This window comes from Apodemus sylvaticus, chromosome 1 (genome assembly GCF_947179515.1).
Source record: "Apodemus sylvaticus chromosome 1, mApoSyl1.1, whole genome shotgun sequence".
Lineage (NCBI taxonomy): Eukaryota > Metazoa > Chordata > Mammalia > Rodentia > Muridae > Apodemus > Apodemus sylvaticus.
In genome coordinates this window covers 78,181,295-78,198,606 of record NC_067472.1, presented here as the reverse complement: position 1 = coordinate 78,198,606, position 17,312 = coordinate 78,181,295, and the positions used below count along the sequence as shown (strand labels likewise).

Genomic DNA, 17,312 nt, shown 5'->3' with positions numbered 1-17,312 from the left:
AAAAAAAAAAAAAAAAAAAAAAAAAAAAAAAAAAACTAAACGACTTGAGGGGCGGAACCAAGAACCACCAATAGAAACAGGAAGTAAGTTTCGCCACATCCGGATCCGCTCTGACGCCTGCGCTGTGCGTCTGGCGGCCGGTGACGTCCGGTGAAATCCAAGATGGTGGCGCTTGGCTGACCCTACCGTAAGTGCGGACCCTCGGCCGGCGGGGGCGGGGTCCGGCAGATGTGTCCAGGGGGACGCTCCGGACTGCGGAGCTCCAGACGCATCCACAGCTCAGCTCTCTGTTTTCCGCAGGTGAGGGAAGTGCCGCCTCCACCCACCTGCCAGCCCCGGAGAGCCCTGAGCTGCCCCTCCGCCACCGCCGCTATGTCTGGCCTCAGCAACAAGCGCGCCGCCGGCGACGGGGGCTCAGGACCCCCAGAGAAGAAGATGAACCGCGAGGAGAAGACCACGACCACTCTAATCGAACCCATTCGTCTCGGGGGCATTTCTTCCACGGTTGGTGGGCTTTTGCGGAAAGTCACATTTGGCTTCCGCCCAAAGTGTTCAGAATCTTGTGTGTGCACGTGTGTTTGTACACAAAACGAGTGCGAGCATGGGTGTGCCAACGGTGTGACTGTGATCAGAAAACAACTATATGGCGCCCGTTCTTGCCTTCTGTTCATACGCACATATGTTCCTATAAGTCGTGTGATTTGCCAGATGCTCCCCAGTTAAAAAAAGGTAGGGGCAGAAACAGAATGTGAAGCTCTCGTGAGTAGCATACTCTCTCTGCAAGTGTCTGAGCCTTGCTGGACCCTCCCCTTTCAATCTAGTTGTTGTCCTGTGTGTCAGTGATGGATCAGGGTCCTGCCAGACACTCTGCCTCCTCTTTTCTCCGGTAGGAGGAGATGGATTCCAAGGTATTGCAGTTCAAGAACAAGAAGCTGGCAGAGCGGCTGGAGCAGCGGCAAGCCTGTGAGGATGAGCTCCGGGAGAGAATTGAGAAATTGGAGAAGAGGCAGGCCACCGACGACGCCACGCTCCTCATCGTCAACCGCTACTGGGCCCAGGTGGATATGCCTGAAGAGCGCCCTGCTGGAAAAAGCCCTGAGGCGTTCATAACCTCTTGGTTGTTTTTTGTTTGTTTGTTTGTTTGTTTTTTATGTTTTTGGTTTTTTTTTCGAAACAGGGTTTCTCTTTGTAGTCCTGGCTGTCCTGGAACTCACTCTTTAGACCAGGCCGGCCTTGAACTCAGAACTCCGCCTGCCTCTGCCTCCTGAGTGCTGGGATTACAGGAATGAGCCGCCACACCCGGCTCATAACCTCTTCCAGCTCATAACCTCTTCCAGCTCATAACCTCTTGTTCTTTCTTCTTTCAGCTGGATGAAACTGTAGAAGCCCTTCTCCAGTGCTACGAGAACCAGAGGGAGCTGTCTTCAGGGACAGAGGTGCCTGGGTGCCAAGAAGGTCTAACCCGTGATGTGATCCCTCGAACAGATCCAGGGACGTCAGACCTGAGGGGTAGGACTAGTGGCCTGGGGAGCTTATGTTCTCAGAAAGGTCTGGAGGAGGAGGTGATTTTGATGTGAGGTTGCCAGCCCACCCACTGTTTATAAATTGGCTTCATGCCTGATAGTGCCTGCCTTTAATCCCTGCACTTGGGAAGCAGACATTGGTGGCTTCTCCTCTAGAGTTTAAGGCTGCCCTTAGCTACATAGTGAAACTCTTGTCTAAAAAAACATTTTTTTTTAATTTCTTTGTTAATGGAAAGAACAAAGTTTTGGAATCTGATTGGATTTTCATAATTCCAGCCTTCTGAAAAGTAGAGGAAGATGACTTTCTGTTTATTTATTCATTTATTTAGGTTTTTGGAGACAGGGTTTCTCTGTGTAACCCTGGCTGACTTGAAACACACTCTGTAGACCAGGCTGGCCTTGAACTCAGAGTGTGCTGGGATTAAAGGCATGCACCACCACCACCCAGCAGCCATTGACTATGAAGGGGCTTATTCTGGAACTTGGTACAGGTTAATCGTACCTGTTGCTGCCTTTATTCCTCTGAGGATTACCTGTTCCTTCCAGAACCACTGCCAGTACAGTTTCGAGCCCCTCTCAGTGAACCAGCCTTGGCTTTTGTGGTGGCACTGGGTGCCAGCAGCTGTGAGGAAGTGGAGTTGCAGCTGCAGGGTCGGATGGAATTCTCCAAAGCTGCAGTGTCTCGGGTGGTAGAGGCCTCGGACCGCCTACAGCGTCAGGTGGAAGAACTCTGTCAGCGAGTGTACAGCCGGGGTTAGTTCTTTGAACCCTACCCTAGAGAGATCCATCCTGACCAACATTGTTCAGAGGTCCCGGGAAATGTCAGCCTTGTTCTTGTTGGAACAACTTAGTCCCAGATGGGGCTTTCAGCTTTAGTTCCTGAAGTGGGACTCTAGAGAGATGGCTGGGGGAGCTGGTGGTGCCCTTCAGCGGGAGGAGGGCTTTCTGCAGCCAACCCCAGGGGTAGCTATTGTCCCACCACACTGAGAGGCGAGTGCCCAGGCTTTTTTTCTCCCGCCCTTAATTCTCCTCTCTAGTGTTGGCTTTCTTGGCTGAATGGTCCCTCTCTGAGCTAGCTTCCTCTGAGTTTGTCATAAGCAGTTGGTAAGATGGCAGGTGTATCACACTGAGCAGTTAATACTTCCTTGGTTGTCCAGAGTTTGGCTCTCATCCAGGCTTTGCATTCACAGGGGACAGTGAGGCCCCCGGGGAGGTGGCACGGGTACGCACCCGGGAGCTAGGCAGAGAGAACCGTAGGCTACAAGACCTGGCCACTCAGCTGCAAGAAAAGCACCACCGCATCTCGCTGGAGGTAGGGCCAGGGACTGTGCGTGCACTTAGAACCGGGGAACGGTTTGGGTTTGCCATCTAAGGATTTCAGGAACCAAGCCACTTTCCACTGCCCCCAGTACTCTGAGCTTCAAGATAAGGTGACATCGACAGAGACCAAGGTCCTGGAGATGGAGACAACAGTGGAGGACCTGCAGTGGGACATTGAGAAGCTGCGCAAGCGGGAACAGAGGCTCAATAAGCACTTGGCCGAGGCCCTGGAGCAGGTCCGCGGGTGGAGGGACAAATGGAGTGCTGGGGGCCCCGGGTTCTGGCCTTGGCATCCACTGTATCCTTTCTCTCTGCAGCTCAACTCTGGCTACTATGTGTCTGGGAGCTCAGCTGGCTTTCAGGGAGGCCAGATCACACTTAGCATGCAGAAGGTGAGCAGCAGGGCTCTGGTCCCTCACCCCTTCAGTTCTGCCTCGGACTTTTCCTAAGGGCAAACATCCGTCACCAGAGTCTGTTTCCTGGCATTGCTGCACATCTTTTTCATTCAGTTATACACTTCTTTATTAAACAATTGCAGGGTTTAAGTGCTAGGAGCCAGGCAGATTGAAGAGGACGAAGGAAAACCAGAGCTTTAGTCATTGTGTTGGGGAGCCCACACCCTTACTTTGGAGTGCGCTGTCCTGTCGTGAGCATCCTCTCTAGCCTTAATGCTGTATTTCACTGTGTGTGAAGTCTCTCTGTGTTTTGCTTCCTGGTATTGGAGGCAAGGTCTTGTGATGTGGTCAGGCTGGCTTCAGACTCGGGTAGCTGAGAGTGACTGACTGATCCTGCTCTACTTGCCTCTTGAGTGATGAGACTCTAGGCTTTGGACCACCTTTTCTTAATAAACTGCAGCTCTTTTTCCTATGAGGGAGTGATAAAGATTCTGTGGAAATTAGGTTCTCTGTGAGGAACATGCTTATAATAAACAGTACTTAAATTGGTAGTTGTTAGCATAACAAAAAAGACAGATATCCCCGTGCCGGACTGACTGCCTCCCATTTCCCCTAGAGCCCTTAGGAAAAGCATTGGCTTTTTTAATATGTAAATGCTCTTCTCGGTGAGCTTGGGTGGGGTGCATGGTGGACTACTGGGGGAAAATACTGCCCATCCTGGTCTTGCCTACCACAGCCCCTTCCACTCCCTAGTTTGAGATGTTGAATGCAGAGCTGGAAGAAAATCAGGAGTTGGCCAATAGCCGAATGGCAGAGCTGGAGAAGCTGCAGGCCGAGCTTCAGGGAGCTGTGCGGACCAATGAACGGCTCAAGGTAGGCTGCAGTCTCGACAATAAGGGCTTGGGCTAGCCTCAGCTCCTGGTGCTAACACAACCCTTCTGGATGTCTTCACCCCAGGTGGCCCTGCGGAGCCTTCCCGAGGAGGTAGTTCGTGAGACAGGGGAGTACCGCATGCTGCAGGCCCAGTTCTCACTGCTTTACAATGAGTCTTTGCAAGTGAAGACCCAGCTCGATGAGGCCCGGGGGCTGCTGCTGGCCTCCAAGAACTCCCACTTGAGGCACATTGAGCATATGGAGGTATGGTCTTGGTCTGGGGCTGGGGGTGAGAACTAGGCTAGACCTTTAGACTTGAAACACTCCTGAGTTTCCAAGGGGTCTCATGTACCTGCCAAGTCCCTTGGGCATAGATTGTTCTTTGGCCAGAGGTGAGACTAAGGGATGTATATGTTTCTTCCAGTTTTAATCATTAACTCTGTTGTTTTACAATATGTTTTTAAAAGTTCCTAATCCCAGCCCTTGGGAGGCAGAGGCTGGCAGATTTCTGAGTTCAAGGTCAGCCAGGGCTACACAGAGAAACCCTGTCTCAAAAAACAACAAAAAACAAAAAAAAGTTCCTATAACCATCATAAGTGTTCTTGGAAGACTTGAGCTAAGAGAACAGTGAGCTGAAGTGGGCCTCAGACCACAGCTACCAAAGAATGACTGTTTCTGTGCTGCTCAGATGCAGGTACCATGGCGCGCAGTGCAAGCCGGCTGAGCGGAGCACAGGCTGCTCAACATGTGTAGAAAGGAGTTGGCTTTGGGTTTTTTTTTGTTTTGTTTTATTTTTGTTTTTGTTTTTGTTTGGTATTTGGATTTGTTTTTTTCGAGACAGGGTTTCTCTGTATAGCCCTGGCTGTCCTGGAACTCACTCTGTAGACCAGGCTGGCCTCGAACTCAGAAATCCACCTGCCTCTGCCTCCCAGAGTGCTGGGATTACAGGCATGCACCACCACCGCCCGGCAGCTTTGGGTTTTGTTTTTTTTTTTTTTCCTATGCGTCTGGTTCTGGTAGCAAGTAGTGTGCGTTAGAGCAGTGCGTGCTCTGGAAACTTCAGTTCCTGCTTATGGGTACTAACTGGGTCCAATGCCACTCTCAAGAAAGAGCTTGCTTTAACCACCTCCAATACCTCTCCCTCCAGCAGTCACAGTGGTAATGATTCAAACCCATTCTGGTAATGGTATTTTACAATTCTCTGTCTCCAGTCAAAGTCTACATTTTCTCTTAAGAGAAACAGTAAGAGGCTGGGCGATAGTGGTGCACACTTTTAATCCCAGTGTTTGGGAGGCAGAGGCAGGCGGATTTCTGAGTTCGAGGACAGCCTGGTCTACAGAGTGAGTTCCAGGACAGCCTGGGCTACACAGAGAAACCCTGTCTTGGGAAAAAAAAAAAAGAGAGAGAGAGAGAGAGAAGCAGTAAGACACGGGAAGCTTCCTCCCCACCCCACCCCTGGGCCCACTGTCAGCTGCAAATGCTTCAGTCAGCAAAGCAGCACCTCTGCCCAGTGATGGAAATGAAGGCCAGTTTATTCCTGTTTGAGATTAAGCTGGGTTGTCAAATACTTGTGGACTTGATAAGACTGCACTCATGTATTTAGTTTTTATCTTTAAAAAACAGCCATGCTGTCCACGTGCATACGACTTACTGTGTTTGTGTGGATGTAGACTTGCTCATCTGTGCAGCACTTACGGGCCTAGTGCCCTCTGAGGCCAGAAAATGGCATCCACTGAAACTGGAGTTGCAGATGCCATGAGCAGTGGTGGAAACCAAACCTGGGTCCTTTGGAAGGGTATACTGTGTTCTTAACTGCTGAGCCATCTCTTTATCAGGGTGTCAGTACATAGCTGCAAGGCAAGGTATTCACGAGCCATTGTTTCCCGCGTGCTGGGGCTGCAGTGAACAGCCTCATCCTTGCTGCATTTGTCTATCTAGATTCATTTACCAAAGTCTTTTTTTTTCTGGAGAAACATGAGAAGATTAAATAACCAGTACTGGCTTTCTTTCTTTTTCTGTTTGAGCCTGGGTTTCTCTGTGTAGCCCTGACTGTCCTGGAACTCACTCTGTAGATTAGGCTGGCCTTGAACTCTGAGATCTCCCTTCCTCCATCTCCCAAGTGCCGGGATAAAAGGCCTGTGCCACCCTCCCTTTATTTCTTTATAAGCAAAAATGAGGTCTTTTGAGTAGTAATAAGTAGTTGCATTTTCATAGTGTTGTGTGTCTTTAACACCTAAACCCAGAGTGATGAACTGGGGCTGCAGAAGAAGCTGCGTACAGAAGTTATCCAGTTGGAAGACACCCTGGCCCAGGTGCGCAAGGAGTATGAGATGCTGCGCATTGAGTTTGAACAGAACCTGGCGGCCAACGAGCAGGCTGGTACGTAGTGGGATTTGGGGGGAAGAGGGACTTAGAACGGTGCTGGACCAACCCACCATGGCTACTTAGCTAGATGCAATGAGCTGAGCTCGTTTTCTGTTGTCAGAGCCTTGCTCCCCACGGGTCAGGGAGCCTGTGAGATGAATAGTGGAGCAGGCATCGCCAGGCTGAGCTGCTCTGCTCTCTGTGAAGGTTCGGTCTACAAAGACTGAGTGTGGGTTCCTGTGTGCATTCGAGGTTTCCAGTAAACAGTGAAGACTCTCTGCTGTTGCGGAGGGAGTCTAGTCGAGGACAATATACAATAAAGGAAAAGATAAGACGGGAGATATTGAAAAAGATTTTTATAAAAATGAGTGAGGAAACCTAGCATGATGGTACACACCTTTAATCCCTGCGCTTGGGAAGCAGAGGCAGCAGCAGAGGCCAGGCTGATCTACATGGGGAGTCCCAGACCAGCAAAGGTTCATAGGCAAAGCACATACAAGTAAATCTTTTTTTAAAAAAAGTGTATGTTGGCCAGGCAGTGGTGGTGCATGCCTGTAATCCCAGCACTTGGGAAGCAGAGGCAGGCGGATTTCTGAATTTGAGGTCAGCCTAGTGTACAGAGTGAGTTCCAGGACAGTCAGGGCTATACAGAGAAACCCTGTCTCGAAATAAAAACCAAAAAATAAATAAATAAAAGTGTATGTTGTCCCCTATCCACCTCCCCACGAGCTACAGAGGGAGCTCAGTGGTTAAGAACACTGACGACTTCGCTCTTCTAGAGGACCCAGATTTGACTGCCTGTACCCATAATTCCCAGTGACCCAGTGCCCTCTTCTGGCCTTTGAGTTCACTACATTGCACACACATGGTGCACAGAAATATGTAAGTAAAATGCCATACAAAGTAAAATTTAGAAACTAAAAAGATTAATGTTTAAGCATTTGCTTGCATGCATATATGTCTGTGCACCTCATGCATGTGCACACATGTACACACAGAGGCCAGAAGATCCTGGCCAGAAGTGGTGCTGGAAATTGATCATGAGTGCTCTGAAATGGCAGACAGTGTTCTTATCCACTGAGCTATTTTTCCAGCCTCTGAGGCCTACTTCTGCTTCTGTGGGGTCAGGGAGCTGGAAGGAGACAGTCCAGCATGCTTACGTTCTGACTTTTCCCCAGGGCCTATCAACCGTGAAATGCGCCACCTGATTAGCAGCCTCCAGAACCACAATCACCAGCTAAAAGGAGATGCCCAGCGATATAAGCGGAAACTTCGAGAAGTACAGGCTGAGATTGGTAAAGTGAGTAGGAGTTTCCAGGGGGATGTCTTAGCTCGACCCTAGTGAGCAGTGGCCCATCTTACTCCTGCTTTTCACTGTCTCTGACAGCTCCGAGCACAGGCCAGTGGCTCTTCCCACTGCATCCCCAACTTGGGCCACCCAGATGACTCCGGCCTCAATGCCCTTGCCCCAGCGAAAGAAGATGGTGGGCCAGGCCCTGGAGGCCCCGACAACAAGAGGGAGATGGTGGCTGGAGCCACCTCTGCTGCTTCCTCCATAAAGAAAGAGGAGCTGGTCTCCTCTGAAGATGATGCCCAGGCCCTAACCCCTGGAACCCAGGGCTTGCCCTCCCGGGGCCGAGAACCTGAGGCCAGACCCAAGCGAGAACTTCGGGAACGGGAAGGACCTAGCCTAGGCCCCCCACCAGCAGCCTCAGCTCTCTCAAGGGCTGATCGAGAAAAGGCCAAAGTGGAGGAAGCCAAGAGGAAGGAGTCAGAACTGCTCAAAGGTCTTCGAGCAGAGCTCAAGTGAGGCCCTATTGCTGTCTCATAGCCGTCAAGTGGCTTCCGGCCCGTCCTGCTAAGGCTCCTCCTGTACCTTTCCCTAGGAAGGCTCAGGAGAGCCAGAAGGAGATGAAGCTGCTGCTGGACATGTACAAGTCCGCGCCCAAGGAGCAGCGGGACAAGGTGCAGCTCATGGCGGCTGAACGGAAGGCCAAGGCTGAGGTGAGGTCAGCTGCAGCAGGCAGTCCTGCCAGGCCCTGCGGAGGGAGCCGTGGGCCAGCAAGTTTGTCTTTATTCTCACTGCATGGCGCAAGCTGATAGTGATGGTGCGCTCTGTCCAACGTTCTTGGGCTTCCTTCCTGTGGACACAGGTGGATGAACTTCGGAGCCGCATCCGAGAACTGGAAGAAAGAGACCGAAGAGAAAGCAAGAAGATCGCTGATGAGGACGCTCTGCGGCGGATCCGACAGGCAGAAGAGCAAATTGAACATTTGCAACGCAAACTGGGTGCCACCAAGCAGGTGACATGCCCTGTGGTCTTCTTGCTTCTGGGTGTGCGGATTCCCTTAGCCCTCCCTGTTAAGTGCCTTCAGCGTGTGATATTTTGGTCTGGGTGTGCACTGTGAGAACTGTTTTCTCGGAGTTCCCCAACAAACATCTTGTTGAAGTGCCATTTTCCCTTTCCGTCCGTCCTTCCCACTTGCAGGAGGAGGAGGCGCTGCTGTCAGAGATGGATGTCACGGGGCAGGCCTTTGAGGACATGCAGGAGCAGAATGGACGGCTGCTCCAGCAGCTGCGGGAAAAGGATGACGCCAACTTTAAGCTCATGTCGGAGCGGATCAAGGCCAACCAGATTCACAAGCTGCTCCGGGAGGAGAAGGACGAGTTGGGCGAGCAGGTCCTTGGCCTTAAGTCCCAGGTATGGCAGCTGCGGTGTGATGCTTGTGGATGAGGCCGAAGAGCCTGTGCCCTGGTACTGAGGCTTCCCGTCCTCAGGTGGATGCCCAGCTGCTGACAGTGCAGAAGCTCGAGGAAAAGGAGCGGGCTCTGCAGGGCAGCCTTGGGGGTGTAGAGAAGGAGTTGTCACTGCGCAGCCAGGCCCTGGAGCTTAATAAGAGAAAGGTAAGGCTGGGCTTTTGGACATGGTAACTTGTGTGACGTGTTCCCTCCTGTCTCTGCTTAGCAATGCTACCACAGATGGCCCAGCGGGAAGCTTGGCTCTGCTCCTGGAAAGCTCATAAGCATCATTACTGTATGTGTACTGTGTGTCAAGCCTTGTACTCAGGCCTTAGCATGCTTGATTCCATTTATTTTATTGCTGTGTGCGTCCATGTTGTATATGTGTGTGTTTGTGACTGTGCTTTTCCATGAGTGTGGGGGATGAAGGACAGGGACTGTTACTGGGATGTCTCCTTTTCGGTTGCTTCTCTGCTGTACTTTTGAAACAGGGTCTCTTGTTGAACACGACGCTTTCCATTGTAGGTAGGCGGACTAGCTAGTGAGTGAATCCACTGGGCCACAGGCGTGCGCTGTCGTGCCCTGGTGTTTCCATGGGTGATAGGATTAGGACTTGGGCTCAGGTCCTCACATCTGCATCGCCTGCACTTTACCACTGAGTCAACTCCCAGCCTGTTTTGGCCCTGTGCCAAACTCAACAATAATCCTACCAAGGTTTTCTGTATGTGGGGGTGGTTTTGTTCTTACTTATGTGTATGTCAGGTGCCGGCAGACACCAAAAGTGTGTTGAATCTGCTAAAGCTGGAGTTATAGGTAGGTGGACGCTACTGTGTCAGTGCTGAGAACCAAACTTGAGTCTTCTGCGAGAACACCAAACACTCTTAACCAGTGAGTGGTTCTCCAGCCCAACCAGAATGATCTGGTAACTGTTTCACAGTTGAGGAAGCCACGCTCAGGGAATGTCAGCTGACTGTGCAGGAGAGTAAAGCTGGCTCTGGGATTTGAACCCCTGTCTTGTTCCCAAGTCCTCGGCTGGAGCAGCTCACCTAGGCTTACATGACGCCTCAGCTAGGCAAAGATACTTCCCTCTAAACCTGATGACCCAAGTTCTAGCCCTGGGATCTACTTGGCAAAAAGAGAAAACTAACTCTCACAAGTTGCCCTCTAGCTTCACAGGTGTGGCATGCTGTATACACACACACACACTCTGAATGAAGTCATTTTAAAAATAAAAAAAAAGGAATTAAAAGTCATTGGGTAGTTCTTTCTTTCTTTTTTAATGTGGGTTCTGGGATTCAGGTCCACAAACTTGTAAGCACTCCAGCTAAGCGATCTCTTCAGCCCTGTAGTTGTTTTCTTCCCCTCCCCTTTTTTTTCCTCACTGAGTGGATAATGATAGATTTGAACGTGTGTGTGTGTGTGTGTGTGTGTGTGTGTGTGTGTGTGTAAATAAGGTCTCTCTATTTCACTCTGGTCATCCCAGAACTCACTGGGAAGACCACGCTGGCCTCTGTTTTTATACCACAAGCTTCAAGCTCTCCTGATGCACTCAGAAGCCAAAAGAGGATATCAGGTACCCTGGAACTAGAGTTATGGGTGACTGTGAGCTGTCGTGTGGGTGCTAGAAGCTGAAACTAAGTCCTCTGCCAGACCTGCAAGTGTGTGTAACCCCTGACCACTGAAGAATCCCTCTACCCAACTTGAACTCTTTTTTTTTAAAAAAAAGATTTATTTTATGTATATGAGTACACTGTAGCTGTCTTCAGACACACCAGAAGATATCAGACCCCACTACAAATGGTTGTGAGCCACCATGTGGTTGCTGGGAATTGAACTCAGGACCTCTGGAAGAGCAGTCAGTACTCTTAACCACTGAGCCATCTCTCCAGCCCCCCAACTTGAACTCTTCATCCTCTAGCCCCAGTGTCCCAGGTGCTAAGGGTCCCAGTGTTTAAGCATAACAAAAATGAGCTGCAGGTGTAGCTCAGTCAGTAGACCGCTTACATAGCATCAAGCTCAGGATCAGTCTCTAGCACTGCATGGTGGTATATGTAAACTTAGTACGTGAATGGTTAACAGGAAGTTCAAGAATTTCAAGGTCATCCTCAGCTATATGGCAAGTCTGAGGCCAGTTGGGCTAGACTATTTAGGAGGTCTTGTCTTAAAGGTAGATGGAGAGAGGATTAAGATGGAAGATTGACAGGATGGAAAGATGGCTCAGTGGTTGAGAGCACTGGCTGCTCTTCCAGAGGATCTGGGTTCAATTCCCAGCACCCACATGGCAGCTCACAACTCTCTGTAGCACCAGTTCCAGGGGTCTCAACACCCTTACATAAACATGATTGCAGACAAAACAACAATACACGTAAAATAAAAAGTAAGTTTTTAAATAATTTTTGAAAAGAATGGAGGATTAACATTGGTTTTATCCCTATTGGAATATTCCCTTCTGGTGACTTTATTCATGTAAACAGTGTTTTACGTCCCTATTACATGCTGGGCTTTATGCTGACCTACACTGGGTGAGTCCTACCTCCTCACCAGTAATCCACAAATAAAATGATGCAGTTGTACATCGCTGACAATCTCTTTTCTTTCTCTCTCTTCTCTGTCTCTCTCTGTCTCTGTCTCTCGGTTTGTTCTTTGAGACAGTCTCTCTGTGTAGTCCTCCTGGGTTTTTTGAAACTCGCTCTGTAGACCAGACTGGCCTTGAACTAAGAGATCCTACCTCTGCCTCCTGAGTGCTGGGATTAAAGGCATGCACCATTGCACCAGACTTTGCTTTTTAAAAGACGAATTTTCACTGTATTCCAAGCTGACCTCGAGCTCTCAGTGGTCCTCCTGCCTCAGCCTCCCAACTGCAAGAATAACAAATACACGCCACTGTACACGTTTCACTTTGATGAAGGCTGTCTGAAAAAATAATGGCGCTCCATAGGGATGTGACTTTAGAGCCGAGTCCCACAGGACAGAATGCATGTTAGAGGAGTTTATACAACAGAGAGACTAGTCTGGTGGAGGCTCAAGGACCAGAGGGAGCACCATCAGGCAGTAAGGAACTGTGTCAGGAATGAGGAGGTGTAGGAAGAGGTGAGGCTACGGGCCACAAGGCAGGGTCTGCGACAGTGCACGTCAGTCATTCATTCAGGATGTTCAACAGAAGCATCTGTGGACTATGGTTCCTAGGCTTGGGCACAATGTCTCTCCTTCCTGTTCCCGCCCACCTCAGGCTGTAGAAGCAGCCCAGTTGGCTGAGGACCTGAAGGTGCAGTTGGAGCATGTGCAGACTCGGCTTCGAGAGATCCAGCCCTGCCTGGCAGAGAGCCGGGCTGCCCGGGAGAAAGAGAGCTTCAACCTCAAGAGGGCTCAGGTATGTGCTGGGGAGGGCTGGTGGGTTACCAGTGTGGGAGACACGCAGGTCCTCAGCCTGGCTTCTGTTCTTCTAGGAGGACATTTCCCGGCTGCGGCGCAAACTAGAGAAACAGCGGAAAGTGGAGGTTTATGCAGATGCTGATGAGATCCTGCAGGAGGAGATCAAGGAGTATAAGGTGGGGTGTGCCTGGCTGGTGACAGTGGGCGGTAGTGTCTGGAGCTCAAAGATACAGTAGGGCAGCAGGAACACCAAGTGTGCGGTCAGACAACTGCCGAGCATGTGCCATATGTGAGCCATGTGGCCGGGGAGGGAGCGCAGCTGGACCCTGGCAGTTAATTTAAAGTAGTTCTGCCGCCTCAGTGATGAGGCAGGGGCATGCTAAGAACCCAGAGAAGTCCCCATCCCAGGCCCTGGGAATGGGATGGCGGGTTGTGTAGCAACAGGCTTCCTAGAAGGAATTGTCACCAAAGGCAGTCCCAAAGCTTGAAGAATGGAAGTGAGAGCTTTTGTAAAGGGAGAGGCCTGAGGTAGAGCCATTGTGACTGTAGAAGAGCAGCAGCAGAGTCTGAAGCATGCCGGCAGGCTGAGCAGAGAAGCTGTTTTATTTGGGAGATGGAGGAGCTTGTGATGCTTGGGAGTAAACCTTGGTGGGGCTCTGTACTAGCTGCACACACACACCACCAAGCCACACCCTCGGTTCCATCAGGGTATTTTGTTTTGTTTTGTTTTCTAATTCATGATAGTGGCCAGACGTGAGGCCAAAAGCTGCAGAGGGAGAGGTGTTACAGCATTGCATTCCCTGAGGCAAACTATACATAGCTAAGCCCTGCACACCCGAGATGAGCTCAGCTAAGGCAGCACTAAGGTGGAGCTGCAGGGCTCAGAAAGGGATCACACAAGGGTAACAGGAAGGACACCAGGGCAGTCCACGGTTGGGATGTAGGAACCAAGTAGACGAACACTCTTCAGTGGATTAGGAACGTGCCGAACACTCTTCAGTGGATTAGGAATGTGCTGTGGATGTTTTCAAGGTGATGCGAACACAGTGCCCCTGGGACCTCTTGGGAGGTTCGGAAAGCACTTGAAGCCAAGGATCAACTGCAACAGAACTGGAAATCACACTGGATCGAAGGCTTTTGCTATGAGAAGGAACAGGGGACATTCTTCTCCCCTTAGGAGTCTTAACTTTTAAGTGACGGGCATAAGTGGAGCCTGGGGGATGGGAGGAAGTGCCATGGGAGGGGAGGGAGAGGGAGGTGAGCCACACCAGGTGAACCTGCTGGGACTGTCACTGGTGGACAAGGTAGCAGAGTTAGTGATGACCTATTCCCCCATTGGGCCTTCTCAGGGAAGACAACAGCCTTGAAACGTTGACAGTGTTGACGGCACTGTCCTGAGAGATTGAGAACCGTCATTTGGGGGAGTTGAGCTAGATAGCTGGGGCTCCATACCCTTGCAGTGCTCACTCAAGGTACTGACTGGAGCTGGAACCGGGAGCCTCCTGGGAGCAGTAGGGACGAAGTCCACAGCAGGGCCTTGGCGCCAGGGGTAGGTCCAACCAGCTGTGCAGATAACATGCTTCTATGTTCAGCAGTGACGGAGCAGGTACAACAGAAGACAAATGACCAAAAAAGCTAATAAGGCAAGAGATAGACCCCTGTCCTTAGGAGAACCTAGACATTGCTACTTTGTAGTTTTGTTTGTGGGGTTGGTTGGTTGGTTTTTGTATTTTTGGTTGGTTGGTTTTGTCTTGTTTTTGAGGAAGGTCTTACTGTGTGACCCTGGCTGACTATGGTCACAGACTCGTAAGTGCTAGGGACTACAGCTATAAGCAACTTGGCTATTTCTCATTTTGAAAACTTGGCTCTGAGCCTGTCTCCTCATTCGCGCTGTGCTGGTTCCCACCTTCAGAAATTATGGTCAGAATTAGAAGTCTCAGCCATTTGGTGGGCTTAGCCTGGAGTCTGGGAATGTTCAGAGTTGCTCCAAACTGATGTGTCTGTTTGGTCTAGGCCCGGTTGACCTGCCCGTGCTGTAACACCCGCAAGAAGGACGCTGTGCTTACCAAGTGCTTCCACGTTTTCTGCTTTGAATGTGTGCGGGGCCGCTATGAGGCCCGTCAAAGGAAGTGTCCCAAGTGCAACGCGGCCTTTGGTGCCCATGACTTCCATCGTGTGTACATCAGCTGAACCTGAAACTCAGGGGACTTTAAAACACCCATACACCCTAGGGGCTGTGCCCCCAGCTCCCCACTCCCCCAGGGGCAATGGCCCCAACCTCCCTTTCAGACTCCATGAGCCCGGCCCCTATGTGCCTAGATGGTTTGGGGCTACTGGTGCATGCAGGAGAGGTGGAATTCAACAAGCCGAGTGCCATCTCTTCCTGAATGTCAGATCTGCAGCCTTGGGAACTCCCAGCTTTGCAACATCCCACTGTAACCTCGGGAGCTGGCCAAACCTGTTTCTGCTGGGAAGACATATACATCCTCACCCCTAAAAAGGAATTCCTCCACCAGGAAAGGGCTCACCACACCTAGACAAGCCCAGTGATGACCAGGGATGGTCTGCTTGGCAGTGGGTCCTTCCCAGGGAGACTTTCTTCACCTACTTAACCTCAGCCTGGGCAGGGATTTAGCCTTCAGTGGCCTTCCCTTCACCCTGGTGTAGCTCTCATGTTGAAGAAGGTGCACTCTTGGGTGTCTGCCCTATTCAGGGACGCTCTGCCGCCTCAGAGTCTGATTTAGGGGCATCAATTATTTTTTAGCCAATATCCTGCTTCCCTCCCAAGCCCACTTTACCCTTCTTCACATATCCTGGTGATCCCTTGAGTACCTGGCCCTAGCCCTGCTTTCTTTCATCCTGGTGGTCTTAATTGTGGAGGTGCAACTTGCCAGGAGGGAAGACACAATCTAGCACTTCCAGGCAGAAGAGCTTTGCCTGCCCTTCAGCCTGCCTGCGTGGATACTCCTGTGGTACCTGCCTAGACAGTCCTGAACACCGGCATACAGGACCTGGTGGGCTGGGAGATGGCACTGCAGAGAGCTACAGGATCTCTTGGACTCAGCCTCTGCTCTAGAGGTGTGTATGGGCTGCTAATTGTTATGAATAAATACCCAACCCTAGGCTGCAGAGAAGCCAGTCCGTTTGGTCTAAACCAAAGTCTAAGCGCTACACCTGGCAAGCACTTCCCTGGATTGGTTGGGAGCTGAACACATTTGAGAACCCATTCCAGCCCACCCAACATATCTGCAAAGACCTGTTTACAAGGAGCCCCATCCCCACCTCCTTCACAATTGGAAAAGACTTTGATTATGGGTTGGCCATGCCCTTGGCAGGCATTGGCCGTTCGGATAATAGCCTTGCGGGTTGCATCCTGGGATATGTAGTTCTTTACCTCTCAGCCAAGTTTCCCTGTTGTGGCCAAAGGCTATATTTCAGTCTTGTAGGCTTTTTACCCACCCGTACTCTGCGAACACACGGACCACGAACAATTCAGCAGAGTAGGTTTTCATTGTAGCCTGCGTGGGCCATTAGCTGGACCCTTTTGCTCATCCGTGGAGTGCTGTCTCTGGGTTCAGGGTGCTGTTGGCTCTTCCGGTGGCGATTTCAAGGAAGTCGCTCTGGGATTAGCTCCGTGGTCGGCGCTAAGCGAAGGTGAGGTGGGCGTGGGAGCAGCAGTCCTAGCCATGGTTGTGGCCTCTGGCTTAGCAACAGCAGTACCTTCTCTGGGCTCTTCCGCCTTTTCCGCAGTCTTGCCTTCGTGAGGACTCCGGGCCCTTTCTGCTATCTGACCGGGCCTAGTTTCTGTGGGGTCGCAGTGGCTGAACCAAGTTGGACTGGAGACAGAGATGCGAGCTACGGTGACCTCCGGCGTGGAGCTGGCAGCAACCGGGACGCTCGCGGAAGCACGAGTAGCCGCGGGGGAAGCACGAGTAGCCGCGGGGGAAGCACGAGTAGCGGCAGGAGATGACATTGGGCCACCATGAAAGCCACCCTGGCTGAAGTGTTGGGGTGGGAAAGGTGGGAGAAACGCAGGATATTGCATCATAGAGACTAGACAGAGCTGGAAGAACTGAGCTAGTAGTCTTAAGAGGCTGTGCACTGGGGCGTTTGTCAGCTCTCGTCCAACGTGATCTTAAGTAATGGACAGGTACTCAAGTAAATGCACACCAGTCCCTCAGAGGCGAGTCCTCGTGGATGGGTTGGGGGTACTCAAAGCTCCATGTTGGGCAGTAACGCCTAACAGTAACATAAAGCATACCTTTTCCTCAAGTTAAGCTCAAGTTGAATGGGCTAAAAGTCCCCGGCTCCCGGTGCCTGGAGCAGTACTGCCGTCTTGGCAGGGCCATGAAAAGAACAGTCTGCCACACTGATGCAGATCTGTTTTTAAAAGACTTAAACTTTCTTCTCTCAAGTCAGATATCGTGAGTCAGGACCCTCGCCTGGCTCTCCGAGCAGGTGGTTTCAACATGTTAGCTATGATCCTGTTTCCGCGGGAGCTAGGGCAACTGCCTTAGAACACTGATGGGGGGACGACTGAGAGAACATAGCCCAGGCCTTCGTGGCTACTGTCTTCTGATCTGTCACTGCTGAGCACTGTCTTCTGGTCTCTTCCTTCGACCACAACCAGACTTCCTTTGTACTTTGCCTTCCTCTGAGATCTATCCAGAACCAACGATGCAGGAGAGCTGTACCTGAAGTTCTTTCCCAAGCTCCAGGCCTGAAA

The 17,312-nt window shown here is 51.0% G+C and overlaps 2 protein-coding genes across 3 annotated transcripts in view; one reads left to right on the top strand and one right to left on the bottom strand.

Annotated features, from left to right (window-relative positions):
* Septin1 (septin 1) overlaps positions 1–17,312 on the bottom strand; it is a 502,205-nt gene that overhangs the window by 370,522 nt on the left and 114,371 nt on the right. The window lies entirely within an intron of this gene.
* Rnf40 (ring finger protein 40) lies at positions 93–15,724 on the top strand. The gene is made up of 20 exons (XM_052197984.1): positions 93–187; positions 301–504; positions 891–1,058; positions 1,368–1,509; positions 2,070–2,276; positions 2,714–2,835; positions 2,933–3,079; positions 3,161–3,235; positions 3,992–4,111; positions 4,196–4,375; positions 6,355–6,490; positions 7,654–7,775; positions 7,863–8,281; positions 8,362–8,479; positions 8,629–8,778; positions 8,964–9,176; positions 9,254–9,379; positions 12,444–12,584; positions 12,661–12,762; positions 14,600–15,724. Exons 2-20 carry the CDS (start codon positions 373–375, stop codon positions 14,774–14,776), a joined length of 2,997 nt encoding a protein of 998 aa, XP_052053944.1. The 5' UTR covers positions 93–187; positions 301–372; the 3' UTR covers positions 14,777–15,724.